The 20,458-nt window shown below is 43.4% G+C and overlaps 1 protein-coding gene across 1 annotated transcript in view; it reads right to left on the reverse strand.

Moving 5' to 3' along the window:
• Window positions 1–20,100, reverse strand: part of LOC145405614 (uncharacterized) — a 73,186-nt gene extending 53,086 nt beyond the window's left edge. Inside the window, exons 1-11 of the mRNA XM_080276941.1 lie at window positions 19,921–20,100; window positions 6,540–6,666; window positions 6,151–6,318; window positions 5,033–5,129; window positions 4,482–4,686; window positions 2,945–3,122; window positions 2,509–2,654; window positions 1,872–2,109; window positions 1,211–1,299; window positions 872–1,084; window positions 278–403 (exon numbers count right to left, since the gene is read on the reverse strand). Of these exons, the coding sequence (XP_080133067.1) occupies window positions 278–403; window positions 872–1,084; window positions 1,211–1,299; window positions 1,872–2,109; window positions 2,509–2,654; window positions 2,945–3,122; window positions 4,482–4,686; window positions 5,033–5,129; window positions 6,151–6,318; window positions 6,540–6,666; window positions 19,921–20,100 (1,767 nt within the window). The remainder of the gene's footprint in view (window positions 1–277; window positions 404–871; window positions 1,085–1,210; window positions 1,300–1,871; window positions 2,110–2,508; window positions 2,655–2,944; window positions 3,123–4,481; window positions 4,687–5,032; window positions 5,130–6,150; window positions 6,319–6,539; window positions 6,667–19,920) is intronic.
• Between the last annotated feature and the right edge of the window lie 358 nt (window positions 20,101–20,458).

The following is a 20,458-nucleotide window of genomic DNA, read 5'->3' on the forward strand; positions in this document are numbered from 1 at the left end:
TATATCGCACACAAACTATTCGGCATCTATTATTGTGTAAGACCCAAACAAAGCAACTCTTAACAATCAAATTACTCCACTTAATAGAAATCGGAGGCCAATAACAAGCAGACAAATGTATTGCACAAACAGACCATACAAATCTTACTGCTGACACTTTGGTTCATACACAGGCACTGTAACTAATTAATATAATTGCTTCACAAGAAATTATCCAGGCAAGAGGGGTATGAAATACTTGTTTGAAGGCAAAATTACAGCAGGTAACCCAGCAGACCTGGTTGAGCTGCTCGCTGAAATAGCTGCGTTCCTGCTGCATCTGCTTCAACTCAGTTTGCAGCCTGTTAAGATCATCACCCAAGTGTGCCCGTGAATCTTCCACTACTTGCTTCTCTCTTGATAGCTGTTTCAGAGAAAGTAAACTGAAATTAAGAAACTGTGGCAAAAAGAGGTCTAAAAATACTTTGCATGCCATGGACCCATTAGTCAAATTAGATCTTTAACATTAGGTTACAAAAAAGACAGCTCTATGGCATCTTCCTGAATTTCACCATCAAAATTTATGCAAATTATATTTTGGCATGCAAAAAAGAAACAGTAAGCAAATGAATGTGTGTATAATACTGTGTAAGAATAAGGATAAACCTGAACAATAGATGTTTCAAGGTAAAATGTCAATTCATGTGCATTTTATTCTTCTCACTGCACCCCTCTGATCTACTTAAACTCTCTCCTTTATACATCATTTTGTGGCATACTGTAATCAATGATAAGAAGAAAAGTGGACACAAGACTAATTCAAAATACATACAAATGAAGGAAAAAAGTAACAGATGTTATTGCCTCAAGTTCATCAAACACTCACTCCTACCTCTCCACTCTGATCCTTATAAAAGTCCCTCTCTTGCTCCAGTGCCCCAGTCTGTGTCTGTCCTTTGATCATCTCTTCCTTGTAGTAGTCCCTCTCCTGCTCCAGTTCTCTCCCTTGCCCCGTCAGTTTCTCAACCTCGGCACTGTAAAATGCCTTCCCCTGTTCAGCCGCTTCCTTCTCCTCCTGAAGCTGTGCAATTCGCAGGTTCAGTGCCTCTTTCTCCTCTGCTAACTGGACAATCCGTCGGTTTAGCGCATCTTTCTCTTCTCCTAGAACAATATTCCTTCGGTTCAGTGCATCTTTCTCTTCCCCTAGTAGAATAATCCGTCTGTTCAGTGCCTCCTTCTCAGCCTTGTGTTCAGTCAGGGATTTTCTGAGAGCATCACTATCTATTGATAACCGGAGTTTGTCAGCTTCTGCCTCCTGCACTGTATACAGAATAGAAAGCTTAGGTGTAAATTCAATATGGTAATATACAGTATACCATAATGCTCTGAGTATTGTATATGCTTAATGGAACACATTTCCATTTCAATGTTTCAAAACCTACAAATATTAACTCAGTAACTAAAAAGGCACTTTCCACATCTAACTTAAATGGCTCAATAAGACAAAAAGTAAAGTTCTTGCAGAGTTACTGATCTAACCTATTCATTTAAGTATACTGTATCTTGATTTCAAACTACAACATCACTCCATTGATATCATTCATTTGTAACAGATGACTAAACAAAGATGGTAACAATATGAGAAACAGGGATTCCTCACCCAAACTATATGAAGTCTCTCGAGCAACAAAGCATAAAATATAAAAAGGCACAATCTTAAACCATCTATCCATCATCCAATCCTTCGGTCCCCCTATGAATCAGGTCATATTCTTTAAAAAAAATCAATCAATAAATAAAAAAATCTGACATAATAGGCATTTACTACTGATGTAGTTTAAAAAATCAATTAAAAACAAAAAGTCTTTCTAATGAACCCTCAAGGCCCTTACGTGAAACAGTGAGGCGATTAATCTTGTCAATCAGGGTTTTTTTCTCCTCCTGCCCCAGCCTGAGTTCCTCCTCCATGGGGCCGCGTTCAGTGATGAGGCGTGTGTGGTGGTGTGAGAGGCGGGTATAATCGTGTCGAACTCTCACCAGATCGTTGTATAGGCGGTCACGTTCATCTTTAACTAAGTGGTACATTCGGTGTTGCTCGGAAAGGTCACCCTCACACTGTAGCAACTTGGACTACTCGGGTGGAAAAGAAACACATACATCAGTATGGTAAGCCACTGTCTTTTGTTGTATTCAATTCTACTAGCTCAGTTTTTCATAGATGAGTAAACTATCATACCATATGCTTGTTTATGGTGGATTCTGGAACAACCTGACAAAAATAGTTATTATTTTATCCCAATATATACTTTATGCAACTAGCTTCTAATGTCTGGTGGTGTTTGGGAAGCACTAGAAAGGGTACCTTTAGATGGTTTCATAGCTAAATTATGGCTGTGGGGGCAATTATTTTAAGGGTTTCATTACTCTGCAGAAATTTGTTTCTCATGAGCACAGTATCCATTTGATAATACCCCCACAACACATTAACTTACTGTATAAACTCTACAGACTAGATAGAATGGTACACACCCTGGTGTGGTTGAGTCGGTGGGTGAGTGTGTGTTGGGTGGATTGTGCATTCAGCTGGGTGTGATGCAGCTCTGTGGTAAGGTCAGTGTTGGCATCAGCAAGCTCCACCGCACGGTTCATGGCATCATGTGTGTCACCCAGGATGTCTGGGGTAGGGCATAAAAACTGCATCATACTCGCAACTTCACTCCAGCTGCGTTACAGGTAGTCCTCACAACTTTTTCCTTACCACTGGCAATGTTAATTGGGGAAATCTGGCAAACCAGTTATGGAGGTAGCAATGGAACATTAACATGCAATGGTTCTGCAATTTGCAGTACTATGGATTTAAAATTAAGAGAATTTCGTAAGAGGTGACAAACTGTAAAAAGAGTACTTAACACAATCTACTTTGTAATTCAACACAAACATGGCACAGAGCACAAGATGGACTCACGTTTCAGCTTTCCCTCAAGTTGCAGGTTTGTCTTGGTGAGTAGGTCATTGTGGAGCTGGAGGTGGTGTATGTGAGTGTGGGCAGCCAGCACCCGGTTGTCCTCACTTATCACGTCTGCCCTTCTACCACCCTCAAGTAGGCCCTGAAGACGGGTGATCTCCGACTCTCGGTTTTCTATCTGTGGATGGAATTGAATTATGGAGTGTATGACTGAATGACTGATTATTTGCTATCCTCACTCATCACACCCACCCCTCACTCACCCTCAAGTAGACCCTGCAGCCAACTGATTGCCAACCCATGTTTTCTACCTGTGGACTGGAAGTTAGAAGTAGTAGAGTTCTACCACTATTTCAAATTCTAGTCTTCTGACATGGTAGTGTATTTTACAGAAAAGTGGTGACTCCGGTGAAACACAGAGATGTGCCAAACCTAACCTCATGGAAGATTAATTCAAAATCACCAAGGCCCAATCAACCTTAGCTCGAGTGAGACATAATACTCATACAGTAACTGATCTGCAAAACAATGCACCATTCTATGAAATATAACACAGTACTACTACTACTAATAATAATAATGTAGAGACATTATGACAAGTGTGGGAAGGAGTTGGAAGGAAACACGGGTAAAATAGAGGTGAGCTTTATTCCCAACTAGTTTCACTTGTTGCTTCTTCAGGGGTACTGAAAAACTCATGGACTGGCTGAGCTTATATGCAGGCGATGGGGAATCGTCCTCTGCCGTCTGTCACATCATACTGTCCTGTGTCCTGTTCTAGGTGTGCATCGCTCACTAGATGAGCCTATCCCCCAAAGATATTTACCACAGTGGAACAATGCCTCCATATTAAAAGAATGGACTCTCAAAACATTAGAGAAAAGTGGTGGAATCGTTCTACACCACATCCAATAAAAACATTAGCAAGACAACTGGAGACATGGTGTGATAAAAAACAGTAGCTAAGGTGGTTGCTTTGTGGAGGGAGCAGCTGCCTTAATGATACCCTTGGGGGATAGGATAATCTAGCAAGCAGCGCACGCCTGGGACAGGACGCAGGATGGCATAGCATGACAGCCAGCAGAGGGCGATTCCCCATCACCCGCATGTAAACTCTGTCAGTCTGTGAGTTTTTCAGTACCCCTGAAGAAGCCACAGGCAAAATTATTTGGGAATAAAGCTCACCTCTATTTCACCCGAGTTTCCCTCCAGCTCCTTCCCACAGTAATAATAATAATAATAATAATAATAATAATAATAATAATAATAATAATAATCTGGTCTTTTGATCCTCAAAAGTACCAATTCTCCTTTAAAGAATTCACTAGCATTCAACATGTTTACACTTTTACACTTACGAGTATTGTAATATCACTCCTATACAACACAAACTTCATCAGCAGAGTACATATAACACAAATAAGGAAAGAGTGGTACTGCATTACTTGCTGCTGTTGTTGCAACCCCAGGCTAATCTGGATGTGAATCCAATGGATCACAGGAAATCACTCACTTCAGCCAGACAACTGAAATGTACCTGTTTCTTGAGGGTACCACACTGATCTTGACTCATCTTGGCCTGCCTCCTGCTTGCCTCCACCTCCTGCTGCAGCTCCAACAATTTCTGATCAGTCATGCGTAGGAGGTCGGCTAAGTAAACATCATTGTTGTTATTGTTGTTGCGACTCACTGCATCGTTGTTGTTGTTGCTGGTGGGTGGGCGCTGCTCCTCCCGCCCGCACCTGTTCAAACAACTCCATTAGAGACCCTATTTTGTGCTACTAATGGTGCAACTAATGACAACAAAACTATCACAGAATAAAGCAAAGATGAATCTTTTAACACAAAGCTGAGCACAGCATTATATCTGGCAAAGAAAAACAAATACATATAAAGCAGTTCACTGGTTTGTGAAGGAAGATCCATTAATGATTTAATAAATCAATCAACAAACTCAAGGAAATACTATAACCTAAGAGTACTAAAGCATACATACTGCCAAATCCTACTGACATGTAACTTACACATAGTAGAACTGTTAGTATACCAACACAGAACATGAAAATTCAAATACATCAAGGAACTCACTTTGAACACTTGTAAACGGAAGACATGTTGTTGGCTGGAAGATGTGACGTGATTTCTAGACGCTGCCGCTGGAGAGGAACAGGGTGCTTCCCTCCACCTGAGGTAAAGAGGAGAAAAAAATCTGTGTCTTAAGTTACATACATCTATCTGTGTATCTTTCCATGTATCTATAGTAAGATGCTCAGAGGGAGGTGACACAAATATTTTGCCTCCTTGTCACCCTGTCCTCCACCATCAGGATGCCCTCCCTCCAACTCACATTACCCATTTTCACATACTAGTATCTCTCCATCCCATCCTTCCACCTCATCCTTGGTTTCCTCCTCCCCTCACCCCCTTCACCTCACTTACATACACTCTCCCAAATCAACTCTCATTCTCCATATTCTCCACATATTCAGTAATTTCACTGACATTAGCACTACGGCATTCAGGCCACAGCACTCACTCCTATATACTGTACATTGCTCAATCACACATGAAGAGCGCATCTTTTTCTCACATTTAAAGGTTCTGTATAGATGACTCTTCACAAATGAACAATACCTACTTCACAGAAATACAGTACACCTACTGTATTTTCATAACTCAATAGAAATTCTCAACCATATTTCATCAATCTCCAGCCTTAGATGAACTGGCAGTCTTCAGAGAAATAAATAATAATGTGAAAAATCATATAAACTATCGGTAATTTAAATCTCCTTGTTGGCCACGGTACAGCTGATGTTTTCTCTGGACTGGAAGATAAACCAATTGCAACAACAAACTAATTACTTCCCAACAGTAACTGAACACTTTTGTTATAAAAAAAAAAGAAAAAAAAGAAAAAAGGAAAATGGAATTCTCAGATATGTGGTAGGATCTGGAACAATCAAGGACTCTGTTTACCTGTGGCTGTGTGTCATGTCAAAATTACCAATCAGTATTATATTTTACCCTTATGCTAGTGCCCCCTAGAGCTAATGGTAACCAACCATATATTAGCTACAGGTAACCAACAACTATGGTAGTTAAAACTTCACATCAACAGAAAATCACAAAAGCTATTTAAAACTTCAGTCTTCACATGATGTCATAACTAATGACATCAGTGCGAGGTGTGTCCGTTACCTTACCAGGAGTGTTGACAGTGGCCTTGAGGTTGCGGTGGTGGAGGTGGAGGATGCGGTCACTCTTCTTGCTCGACTCAGACCGCAGCTCCTCCTCCCGGCGCTGGTACTCCCCCACCAGCAGCCTCAGGCCCCGGCACTCCTCCTCTGCCTTCTCTACCGCGTTTTGTAGCTCTGTGAGGGAAGCAGGGTGGAAGGTGGATTAGAAGGTGTAACGTGAAAGGAAAATGAAAGAGGTTTTGCTTCATTCTGACATTTTAATGCAAGAGTGACCAGCTGCTCATCTCTAGACAGTATTATGTAGGAAATAAACCATACCACATTAGTCTGCAGAGGAAAGTGACAAACTGAAGAGGTGAAACAGAAGGCAAGATTTTGTCCCCAACTGCACATACCTTTCTCCTGCTTCTCAGTGAGCTCCCTGAGATGGAGGTTGTCCATGTGGAGTTGGTTGAGCTGGGTCAGGAGGCGGCCGTTCTCCTCCTTGTAGGGTGCCACGCTGCTCTCACCATCCTCACACCGCTGCAAGTACACACACCCAGGGTTAAGAAATAATAATAACAATAATATTAATTATAATAATAATAATAATAATAATTTGGCCTTTTGCTTCTCAAAAGCAGCAGTTTATCTTAAGCAATTAACTGAATGAGAGAAGAAAGGATAAAGGAAGAGCATGAAGGAAGTATAAAGAAGAGTGTGAAAAAGATGGTACCGGTATGAACCAAACTGTGGAAGAATTAAACGAAGGTCAGTACGATGCTATGATGGCAGTTACAGAAGCTTTAGTGTGTGAATACTGTACATGGTTCATATTTCTGGTTGACCGGTTTCATAACTCCCCTTAATCAACATTTTGTACATCACACCGTAATAATCCTCATGTTTGTTACTAATGCAATCTGTGTCAGATCAAACCGGATTGGATGACGAGTTGGGATTGCCTTTCCTACGGTTCTGATATTAAAGATATTATTATCAAAGGCTGTAAGATAATGCGAAAGATGGGAAAAAAATTGCTAAACATGAGGAACTACCTCGTCTGTGTCAGCTAGAATACAGCAGTGAGTGATGGACCTAATTAATACAATAATCCAGAGGGGACTGAGGAAAAACGACAGTAATAAAGCCATAAAGAAGAAATGAGGAGGGAGAGTCACACATTACACAGGTAGTTAATGAGAGGAAGCAGTTTTAATCACCTCATCATATGTATTCCCCATTACGTATTTTCTCACCCTTCACCTGATTCTCTACTCATTCTCTAATCTACCCAACACCCTTGCTTACATTCTTTCATCGTTCCTTTCTTATTTTTGTTCTTTATCTCTTATCCTTGCTTATATTTTCTCAACCCGTTCTTCCCTCTTCCCTCTTCTACTTTCCCTTCCGTTCTCTTCCACCCTCCTCCTCCTCTTCTCTTTGTCCTTCCTCTTTCCCTCCCTCCTCACTATCTTTTCAACCTCTCTCCCCCTTTTCTTTCCCCTTTCCATCTCACTTCACATTCCTTCCAATCTTTCCTTTCACTGCTTATCCTCTCTCTATCCTTCCTCACGTTCCTCGTCTCTCTCTCTCTCTCTCTCTCCTTCCTCACTTTCCATCCTCTCTTTCCCTTTTCTTTTCCCTTTCCCTCACGTTTTTCCTTCCCAATCCTTCCTTCCACCGTTGAGCCCGCCCTTTCTCGATCTCCTTTCTTTTCTCCATCCCTCCACTTTGTCATAAGAAAGATACAGGAGGGGGAGAGCAGCACATTACACAGAGAGCTAACGAGAAATAGCAGTTTTAATCAGCCCAGCATGCCCTGCCATTCAGTCATCCCTCCATAATGATGCCAGGGGATACGCGCCTAAAAACAACTTCCCTCTCCAATTGTTTATTTCTGACCTCATAAACCGGGAACTAAATTTAAATGAACACAACCCCTCTCTCTCCATTTGTTTATTTCTATCTGCAGTACTTGGATACCAGTGGACGTATGATTATGCCTGGAGCTGTGAACTGGGATGCAGACCCCAAACTTTATGACCATGATTTTTGAAGTATTTGACTATAATGGAACGTATCTGGTCTTCCTGTATGGCTGCTGACTGCATTCCGCGGTATGGGATGCAGGCTGACCATACGTAATAACCACATGCGTTCCATAAAATGACCATAAAAACTCTGGACTTTGCACGCCACCTTTCGATTTTTTTTTTTTTTTTTTTTTTTTTTTTTAAAGGAGAAAAATATGACACTGACAGTGATGGTCGACCCGTAGATAATATTCTTGACATTCTGGACACCATTATTTTTTACGAGACAATAATTTTTATTTTTTTTAAATATCTTTATGGCGTAGTGACTTATTGGGTACGTTTGGGGTCAACATGATTTATTTCACATCTATGGGAAATTTGGTGTTTGCTTTAAAATATCAACACACTCTTTTGAAGTTGGCTAGAGGTGTCCCAGCTGTGAGATGATTAAGTGTTCTCTCTCTCTCTCTCTCTCTCTCTCTCTCTCTCTCTCTGCCTTGCCCTAGGTAATGTGTCTGATATCCACGAAAGAACGCAGATAAAAAACGGTGTCATCCAAAGAATGTAGAATGAAGATCCGTAGCACAGCACTGACTTCTTGTGCCGTGGAATACACTACAAATGAGAGAGGGTGGGGGAGGGAACACTGGAGCTTGTGTCACCCTTTGAAGGTTTAGTCATGCAGTACCAGCGTTTACACCATTCAGCCCCAGCTCAGGGTCCCATTGTGCATATAAAACAGGGCTCCAGACGGGCAAAACAGGGCTGGAAAAATAAATAAATATAAACATAAATGAGGATCAGTGGCGGGGCTTACATCTCGCGCGACACGAAAACTAGCGGGCGCTGGGGCATTTAGGGATTACGCGTGTTTATTGTTCACTTTTTCTCCCTTGGCGGGTGAAGCAGACGACCACCACCCGCGCCGCCCCACATTCCCCCTGATTACCGCATCATCTTTTGATCTGGCTAAATGCTGACCCCAGCCTGGTTTGATCCCTCCCATGACGCCAATCACACATTTATTTTGCCGTTCCCTAAGTCTGAATAAAGTTATGGGTAACTGTGCTGGACTCCACTACATACCCCTAGGAAGCAACCACCCCTTGAGGATGAAAAGGGGCCAACTTCTTTCAAGGAGATAAAGGGAGGTGATCCCCCTTGTGGGCAGGTTCAAAGGTGCTGTGATCCCCTTTGGGATGATAAAAGGGGTGGTAGTGACTCCTCCTGGTGGTTAAAGGGGGATGACCTTCAAGGGGAAGGTAAAGGTGTGACCCCCTTTGGGAATTAAGCTCTTTTATCTGACGTAACGAGGCATCTTATACAGGTATTTATGTTGTCAATAAGAATGGCGGATTAACTTGCTAATTCCTCAGCCAGGACATAATCACAATACGCTATTAGTCCAGATTAGGCCAAACTCAAGACTTTACAATAACAAATTAGACCAATATTTTTCCTCGACATAAATTCCAGCCAAAAACGCAGGTGGGTGTGGGGGGAAAAGGGAGGGTGGGGGAGTAGGGAGGGAGGGGAGGAGGGAGGGGTGGTGGGGAGGGGGAAGGGCTGGGAGGGCAGTAGGGAGAAAGGGGGAGTGGAAGAAAAGAGGGAACGATGGAGGAAAGAGGGGTGAGAGAAGAAGGCTGATAGGCAGTTGAGAGGGAGGAAGGAGGGAAGGGTGGAAGGAGAGGCTATGATGCAAGAAGGCCTGAAATGAAAAGGGAGGGACGGTAGGAGAGGGAAGGAAGGAAAGGGTGATGGGGCGGAGGGAGGAGAAAGGAAAGGGGAAAGGCGGGGAAGGAAGGGGAGGAATGCAAGCAGGAGAATAACGTTTTTAATCTACGCTATAAAAACCTACACAATTTCAGCCAATAAAAACCGTTCTTCTTCCCAATCCGGATTTTAAATGTTCATGCCTTAGTAAAGGAGTGAATAGATTAACCTTAGGGACGATTTAGCCGACTGAAATTGCATCTGCTAGCTTATACTCTCTCTCTCTCTCTCTCTCTCTCTCTCTCTCTCTCTCCTACACAACTAATCTCACAACCGTAAAATATCTCACGTTCGCAACCATTCTCACAGCCGGAACATATCTCACAGACTGAATCTTTTGCCTTATTTTTGGCGTCAATCATCGTGAAGGAAGAGAATGATTGGCAACACGTGATCTTTCATTCTGCCTCCACCACGTCCACACCACAGCATTACCGCATGAATGAGGAGCACAACGGAATGGCATGACAGTGTTGCAGAGACTGGCTTACGTCATTTATACCTGGCTTGATTAAAGGAGAGTAACGACCACAGGAGAATGCCATGATGAGAGTAAAACGGAGATTAGCTTATTTTAATGGATGAAAGAGGAGTCCACAGCGAAAGGCATTGTAGTATTAAAGAGACTTGGTTATTTTATCCACAATAGCCTTGATGAGGGTATGATAAAGTGGCTATAAATAACGTAAGGACAATGCTCCCAGTTGGTTACCTCATTCCTACCTGCCCTGATTTACCTGGTCAGTACGAACACTTAAATTCAATTCTAATTCATGCTGCACTCGATGGTTATTCAGCTTTTTATTAGTTATCTATTTATATTATTTATTTTTTGAAGACCAATGGATTCAAAGGGATACAAATCAATCTCCAATAGCCCCTTCATACCGAGGAAGTTCAAGGAGTTAATGGATGGGCAAGAGTGAATGGGCTGATTAGGAAGCTTACTTAACACTTCTTCGTTAGCCATTTATTCCTGATTCTGCTCCGTTACTTTATTCTTGTGTGTTATTCATGCAACCTCTGTCAACATTTAAAAGATTCAGGACACAAAAATGAGGATATTAATGGGTAGTTTGAAAAAATAAATCGCTAAGGAAGAGGTGTCAGGGAGCCTACCTACCCAACGAGAATTTGGGCCTAAGAGTAATTTTATTCACAGACTCTCACTTAACCCTCACATGGTCGGGAGTAGTTTTTTTATTCCAGCTAACATCACACGATTTTAAACTGAATAAGTCACTGGAGAATGAGTGTTAAGTGTCTCTCTCCCTCACTCCGAAGTTAATCAATACTCCCCCCGCCCCTTATAACTAGGCGGGCTAAACATGTACTGGCGAATCAACCTATCATTACTATAGTACTACCTTTTCCTCAGAATTCTCTCTCTCTCTCTCCACTGTGTGTGTGTGTGTGTGTGTGTGTGTGTGTGTGTGTGTGTGTGTGTGTGTGTGTGTGTGTGTGTACAAATGCAACCGTTGGAATGTATTTGTGCGTGAGTGAGTGTGCCATCGCGTGTTGATGTGACCTCTGCTTTATACACACACACACACACACACACACACACACACACACACACACACACACACAGAGCAGTATAAGTAAAAAGCTACACACACCTGACTGTTAACCAAAGAAAAACGTCCGTGAATAACAATACCGTTCTTACTCTACCTTGGCCCAGATTTTCGTCCTTATTCAGATCATTTCACGTAACTTAGTTGCAGAAAAAGTCAATGCTGCGGCTCTACATACTTTCCATAGCACTTCTTCATGACTATCTATGTATATTCTAGTGCTAATCAATTGTTACAGCTCAGAATTCAAGATGGAGAGATGGCAATTTTAGTTCACGTTAGAGAAAAAGTACAGGAATGGAATATATAGTTTGTGGCGAGGAATGGGGGTTCGATTCCAACTGAGGACACCAGATATTAATGACGTAGGTAACACTTTAACTCCTAATTATTAATCTGTCACTTAGAGTCAATTAACCTTCTCTTAATGAATGTTTAGTTGTGTGATTATAGCTGGTCACTCATCTTAAATGTCAGGACCAACTTGCCTAGCCCCGGACTCCTACGCTCCCCAAGGGGCAACACTGGATTAGATGATGAATGAATGAATGAATGAAACGTGTTTGCTTAAGAAATGGAGGGAAGGAGAAAGGAAGGATGGAAGAGGAATGAAAGAAGGATGGAAGGAAGCAACGACAGAAGGCAAGAAAGACACCACCATGGGTTAGTTTTGAGTGTGTGATTTATTACTGTACACACACACACACACACACACACACACACACGCAGGAAATCGATGCCTTTGTTCTAAATGTCACACTTATCGATACGCTGTTTCCCCTCCCCCCCCCTCCCCTCTCTCCAGTGTTGCAGGGCCATAAATATCACTAATTAAAACCCAGACTGCACACGAGATGAATGTTGGTAGCGATGGTGGTAGATTGTGGTAGCGATGGTGGTAGACTGGTAGTGGTAGGCAGTGGCGGTAGTGACTGGGGTGAATTTTGGTGGTGGTGGTGGTGGTGGTGGATTGTGGTAGTGATGGTGGTATACCGTGGTAGTGGTGGTAGCAGACTAGCAGAGGTGGGGGCAAAATGTGGTACTGACAGTGGTAGTTAGGAGTAATGGTGGTAGGGGAGGGAGAAATGGTGGTAGTGTTGGTAGCGATGGTGGTATGAGTAGCAGAAATGGTGGTAGTGTTGGTAGCGATGGTGGTAGATGAGCAGAAATGGTGGTAGTGTTGGTAGCGATGATGGTAGATGAGCAGAAATGGTGGCAGTGTTGGTAGCGATGGTGGTAGATGAGCAGAAATGGTGGTAGTGTTGGTAGCGATGGTGGCAGGAGCAGCAGAAATGGTGGTAGCGTTGGTAGCGATGGTGGTAGTAGTGGTAGCTCCCCTAGTTATAATTACACAAGTCTAAACATCAATTACTAGGCGAATAATTAACCTTAAGTGGAATAAATGAATAGGAAGAGAAAATGCATAAACACAGAGGACAAATGGATGAGGGAAAGGGGAACTGACCTGTAATAATGCTTCTTGATTTAACGCCTTCACTACCACTCCTACCACCAGCCCCACCATTACTACCATTCCTACCACCATCACTATCATTCCTATCACCTGTACTAACACCATCACCACCATCACGACCACCATCGCTACCATTACTACCACCATCACCACCATTACTACCACCACCACTGCCACTGCTACCATCACCATCACCACCATTATCAACACCATTATATTACTACCACCATGACCACAAGTACTACCACCACAACCAGCAGTCACCATCACCACATCCAGCCATATAATTACACCACCATAAAATTGATAATGATCCACCATAACTGCATCCTGACTACCATTGCACCATAATCACACACCCTTCCTCTATAACCTGCCATTTTTCTATCACATATCTCTCTAAATGTCATAGAATCAGTATCTATCAATCAATCACTTTGGCAACTGTCTGTATATCTATCTATCTATCTATCTACAGTATATCAAGACTCGGACCTTCTACACAGAGGGAGAGTGACACCCATAAGTTATTCCTTTCCCATGCTGGCGAAGTTGGAATAGGGAAGGGGTGTGTGTAGGAGGCGAAGCATGTAAAAGTGGAAGAGCTGTAATGACTGTGTGTGTGTGTGTGTGTGTGTGTGTGTGTGTGTGTGTGTCACCGGCAGAACCCGAACATAACAAACACATGAAAGCATACGGAAGGACAGACAATACTACCCACAATCAATTATAATGCCCGCCACGGCAAGGATCGAACCCTGGACAAAATATACACACACCAAGAGCAAGACATGTTATCATACCACGCATTAAAGATATCGTGGACTGCAATGAGAAAGGGTAAAAAGGTAAAAAAAAAAAAAACACAAGTATGAGAAACGCCATTGAAGTATCAGGATGAATGCGCTACACCTACACCCACTTCTAGAAATACACTGCCTGCATCGTTTTCTTATTCACTACAATATATTCAGAGAGAGAGAGAGAGAGAGAGAGCTATTTCGAGGCCCATCTCCATAAAGAACGTATGCCATGACCCGTCAGGGAGAAGAAAGGAAAGTTAACCATAAAATTCCCTAATGTCCCTATTTTTCCTGAGAGAGAGAGAGAGAGAGAGAGTCACTTACGAGTAAAATAGAAGGTGAAAGGGGAGGAGAAGGGATTACTGTGGTAGTTGGCTAATGAACTGTGGCAGAACGGTTGAAACTTGTGGTAGGCGACTGACAGATTGTGGTATGAAGGATAACACTGTGGTAGATGAGAGAAAAACTGCAGCAGAAGTGACAGACTGTGGTAGAGGACTGACAGATTGTGGTACACGGCTGACAGACTGTGGCAAGACGGTAGCAGACGTGTGGTAAATTGTGGCAGAAGGATGGTAGAATGCGGTCGACGATGGAAAATTGTGGTGGACTGGAGGTGAATTGTGGTGGACGTGGTAAACTGTGACAGGCGTGGCAGTGTGTGGTAGACGGCTGGAAAAATGAGAAGGGTGGAAAATTGTGGTAGAAGTGTGGCAAAATGCAGCAGACGATGGCGGCAGACACCTGGAAAATGTGGCAGAAGTATGATAAATTGTGGTAGAGGGGTGGTAAATTGTGGCAGACGGTGGCACACTTTGAACTCCTTTGTATTCTTTCAACACAGTGTACCCAGTCAAGGTTTGGAGGCAATCATCGGGTTTTGAGTTTGGATTCCTCTGACATTTTTTTTGGAACAGATGGCATTTGTTGGATTATGGTCGTGTGTGTGTGTGTGTGTGTGTGTGTGTGTGTGTGTGTGTGTGTGTGTGTGTGTGTGTGTGTGTGTGTGTGTGTGTGTAAATGAACTATTATTATTATTATTTGCTTACATCCATCACCATCCCTACCACAACCATCACCAACACGACCACCATCATTCAAATCTATCACCACTACCACCACAACCACTATCCCAGGACGCACTATACCACAACCACCACTACCACGTTTACCACCACCCCACCACCACCACCACACAGAATCTATAAATCCAGATATATTGCGTTAGAATTATAGGCATCTCAGATTAGCATATATTCCGAGAAGTGGGAAAGGTGTGGCGTGTGGTAGCTGCAGTAGGAATGGTGGTAACTGTGGTAGGGATGGTGGTAGTTGTGGTATGGATGGTGGTCGTGGTGACTGGGATGTTGGTGGTCATGGTGGCGGTGATTGTGGTGGTGGGATGGTGGTAGTTGTTGTAGAAATGGTGAAAGTTGTGGCACTGATGGTTGTAGTTGTGGTAGGGATGGTGGCAGTAGTGGTTGGAATGGTGGTAGTGTTTGTATTTGTGGAAGCGATGATGGTAGTTGTGGTAGTGGTGGTATTACTGGTAGAGATGGAGGTACTGGTGGCAGGGATGGTGTAAGTGGTGGTAATAATGGTAGTAGTAGTAGTAGTAGCAGTAGTAGTAGTAGTAGTAGTAGTAGTAGTAGCAGTAGTAGTAGTAGTAGTAGCAGTAGTAGTAGTATTGATGATAATGATGGGTAGCAGTACTGGTGGTTAGTAGTGGTTATGATGGTAGCGATGGTGGTAGTGGTTGTGACGGTGGTAGCAATGGTAGTAGTGGTTGTGACAGTGGTAGGGATAGTGGTAGTGATCGATATGGAGAGATAAGGAAGCAAACATGTAATGGGAGAGAGAGAGAAAGACATGACATTTTTTCTCTCTCCCTTTCTCCTAATTCCCTCCTTTCCTTCAACCCTCCCTAGCTTCCTCTCCCTCCCTCCCTTCTCTCTTCCTCCTCCTCCTCCTCCTCCTCTTCCTTCTTCTGTTCCTCCTACTCCTCCCTCTCTTCTTCCTCCTCCTCCTCCTTCTCATATACTGTATCTTCCCTCCTCTCCACCTCCCCCCCTCCCACCCCCTCCTTCCCTCCCTTCCTCCATACGTGCGTGTCATTTCTTCCCCCCCCTCCCCCCACCACCAACACACAATCAACAGCATAAACAACAATAACAACACCTACCACCATTATACAACTCCCAGCATTAGCACCACAACTACCACCATTAGTACTGACACTACCACAACTACCAATATCACCATTACCACCACCACTACCACAACTACCGACATTACCACCACAACTACCATCACTATCACCATAACTACCAACATAACCACAAGTGCCACCTCAACAACTACCAACATTACTAATACATCTGCCAACATTATCACCATAAACACCATCCCCACCACAGCCACCACCACCACCACCACCACCACATCTATCACCACACCTACCACCACTGGGGCAGTGAGGATACGCAGAGCTTTGACGCTTGTATTAATAATCAATTGCGTCACACACACACACACACACATGTACACCATACGACGCGGGCGTAACCAAACGTGTACACAACGCAATATAATCATACAAGCACTTACACAAAAATACACACATACAGGCAACTACACAGACAAACATTTATATATTAGCACAAATTTACACACACAGACACACAAACCTACACATACGCACACAGGGATAGATACGCACACATACGCAATAAATTTGTAAAGGAAAGCATGAAATATGAGGGGGACGCGAAGGAGGGGAAGAGGACAAAGAAAGGAGAGAGAGGAGGAGGAGGAGGAGGAGCAGGAGCAGGAGCAGGAGCAGGAGCAGGAGCAGGAGCAGGAGGAATATGGAGTGAGTAGGGAAAAGAGGAGGAGAAGCAAAGACAAGGGGAAAGGAGGGGGAAAGAAACAGGGAAGGTGGAGAAACAAGACGAATGGAGGAGGAGGAGGAGGAGAGAGAGAAAGAGAGAGAATGCGTAGGAGGGGAGTTGTGGAATTTTTCAATGTATGGCAGGGGAGGGAAGAAGGGATATGGAGAGAAAGGGAAAAGAAAGAATAGGGGGTGGAAGGGAGAGTCAGGCGGCTGGGAGGAGAGGCAAGGAGGGGGAACATGGAGGAGGATTATGGACAGAAAGAGAAGAAAGATACGGTAAGATACAAGATGAATAGGTATAAACAGACAGACAGACAAAGACAGAGTAATAATGGATAAATATAGACAGACAGATACTGATAGACTGACACAGATAAACAGACAGACAGATAGACAAAGAAAAATATACAGATCAAAAGTTAGACAGAGACAGTTAGATAACAGACAGACAAACAAGTAAGTAAACTGATGAACACAAAAGCTAAGTTAACCAACAAACAGCTACGGATGGAAAGATGTGTAACCAAAACGTGAAAAATAAACAGAGACAGGAGCAGGAAGGCAGGCTGGCAGTCTGACAGGTAGGTAGGTAGGTAGGTAGGTAGGCAGGTAGGTAGGATGACAGGTAGCCTACGCAGGCAGGAAGGCAGAAAGGTTCCTTCAGGGCATGAAAGCATATTTCGCAGGTAAACGAAAGGGCAAATAGGTAGATTGATAAACAAGCAGATAGTTCGGCTGGTAGGTAAGTAGGTAGGCAGGCAGGCAGGCAGGCAGGCAGGCAAGTAATTAAGTAAACAGATAAGTAGGAAGGCAGACAGGTAAATAAAAAGGTAGTCAGGTAAGCAAGCGGGTAGGTATGTTTGTAGGAACGTAAGTAGGTAAGCAAGTTGGTAACAATGTATGCAGGAAGGATGATGCAGGCAGGGAGGTAGGTCGGTAGGTAAAGAAGTATGCAGGTAAGCAGGCAGGGAAGCAGGCAGGCAGACAGGTTTATACAATAACGCAAATATTTAAGGATACACAGGTAAAAATCTAATCAGCCACACACAGGTAGAGACAGAACTTCAACTCACGTGAGAGGTGGAGGACTAAGGTGAAGGACGAGGTGGAGGGTGAGAGAAAGTGAGCTAGCACACACCACCACACTACCACACCACCACCACCACACTGGTACTACCACACCGTCGCTACCACCACCACCACCACTACTGATCAATCGAGGCATTCTCTCTCCCCTCTCTCCCTGCTCCCTCCCTTCCTCTCTCCTCACTGCTTCCCCTCCCCTCACCCTGTCTTCTCTCCCCTCTGACCCCTTCCCTTTCCTCTTCCCTCTCCATGGTTTCCTCCCCTCCTCTCTCCCCTGACGATATCCCCTCCCTTTTCTCTCCTATCTCCCCTTCCCTCTTTCCTCCTCCCACTCCTCTCCGTTTCATTCTTTCCGCACCCGCTCCCCTCTCCCCGATTTCCTTACCTGCCTCCCCCCCATCGCTGTCTTCCCCTCCGTGTCCCTTTTCGTTCTTTCCCCCTTCCTGTCTCACCCCTCTCCCTTACCTTCCTCTACCCTCCTTTCCTCCCTTATGTGACTATTTTCCTTTCAAGCATGTTCTCTCTTTTCCGTATGAATTTTCTAATGCTGTCTCTGCTTCCTTTTAACCTTTCCTTTATTTCCTTCCTCCATTCTTTTCTTCCTTAGTTTCATATATCCAGCTCTTCTTCCTCCCTACCTTCTTTACCTTCCACTATTCCCACTTTGTCCCTATTCTTTCTTCTTACCCTTCCTTTTCTTTGTGTATCCCTCTTTCCCATTTCCTCATTCTTTCCTTCCTCTGTTGTCTCTCCCTATCGTCCTCCCTCTATTCTTAACCGTTCATTCTCCATTTCTTCCCATTTCCTTTCCTTTCAATCTCATATCTCTCTTTTTCCGTTATCTTTCCCTTTCTTCCTTCCTCTCTTCTCCACCTGTCACTTCTCCATTCCTTCCTTCCTTCCTGCCTGCCTGTTCCCTCTTCTTTCTTTCTTTTTTCATCCATACCTCTCTTCCCCTATTATATTTCCTTGTCTTCCCCTTCTCTTGTCTCTCTTCCTCTCTCTCTCTCTTCCTTTCTAATTATCGTTCCCTACTTCCTTTCTCTTCCCCCCTTCCTCATTTATTTATCCCTTTCTTCTTTATGTATCTGTCGTCTCTCTTTTATATGTACCTGTTCTTTCTCACTTTGTCACCCCACCCTTTCTTACCCTTCTTCCATTATAATGTACCTTCCCTTCCCTTCTTATTTCTCCCATTCCTTTACGTGTCTGTCCATACTTATTTTTCTTCCTCTTCTCCCCTTCCTTCACATCCCTAATCTTCCCTCCTCCTCTCTACGTGCCTTTCCCCATCCTCTTCGATCATTACCTCTCGTTCTCTTCATAATGCTGCTCCCCTCTCTCCCTTTCCCCTCTGATCTTCCCTCACTGCACCACAACTCAGTCGTCCAAGTCATTAAATTCTCGTTCCCCTTTTTTATCTGTGAATTGCCTGACGCTGAATCCTCTGACGGGGCCTACCTCTCTAAGTTATATATATATATATATATATATATATATATATATATATATATATATATATATATATAATATATATAGATAGATAGATAGATAGATAGATAGGCTAAACAGATAGATACAGAGAGATAGACAAACAAATATATATTTTTTTCTTTACGCAAGGAAGAAGGAACCAAAGGCCAGGAGCCTGCAAACCGTTCCTTGAAGGGGAAAAAAAAAATCAAGATCCATTCATTTCAAGATGCCTGGACACACAGCGATTGAAAGACTGGAGATCACAGGATAGATACATCATATGGACAGATACAGATACACAGATATAGATAAATAAATAAATAAATAGACAGGCAGGTAAGACTGATAGTCTGAATCCGTCCACTGCATTGATGGACCTCATGGCACTTCCGTTCCTTATAAATATTTTTCACACTACTCTCTCTCTCTCTCTCTCTCTCTATCCTTTGTTATCAGCAGTTACATCACCTTCCTTCCCCTCCTGTAATAACTTCTTCCCTCCTACTATTACTTTGCTCTTTAATTCCCTAAGTAATCCCACCCTTCAGAGCCCCATATTTCTTTGTTATATTTGTTGAAGCACATTCGAGTACAAGCAACAGTTAAGATGAGGAGTTGAGAGAGAGAGAGAGAGAGAGAGAGAGAGAGAGAGAGAGAGAGAGAGAGATTCTCTTACCTTCTTCAGGTCGTCTATCAGCGCCTTAGACTCCTGTAGTTCTCCCGTGGCCGCTACGAGATCGGTAAGGAGGTGCTGTACCAGGGGGAGGGAGGCGGGGGGCAGGGGCTCACGGTACCCCAGCCTGTCCAGTCTTTCCCTCACCTCTTCCAGGACATCACGCTGCCCTCCCCCTGACATCCCAACACTCACTCTACCTGATGGACGGAGAGAAATACATGGTAGCTAATTCTGGTGATGATGATGACAGGAGGCATTCTGCTGGGATAATAACATGGGGTGGTGGTGGTGGCAGTGGTGATGATGATGATGATGATGGTGATGATGGGAGACGTTCTGCTGGGATAATAGCAGACGTGGTGGAGGTGGTAGTTTATAGTGGTAGTGGTAGTGATGATGATGATAACCTGGCCTTCCTCTGACAATCAAACTTAGGATGTCATCCATTTTCTGTTTGTTTTCACCTGATAGAAGTGAGCCACTATCATATTCTGAATACTAAGTCGCGGTTACATGAAATTCTATAAGACCTTGTTAC

Source organism: Coenobita brevimanus, chromosome 67 (genome assembly GCF_032717465.1).
Source record: "Coenobita brevimanus isolate Jiangsu-jjx chromosome 67, ASM3271746v2, whole genome shotgun sequence".
Classification (NCBI taxonomy): Eukaryota; Metazoa; Arthropoda; class Malacostraca; order Decapoda; family Coenobitidae; genus Coenobita; species Coenobita brevimanus.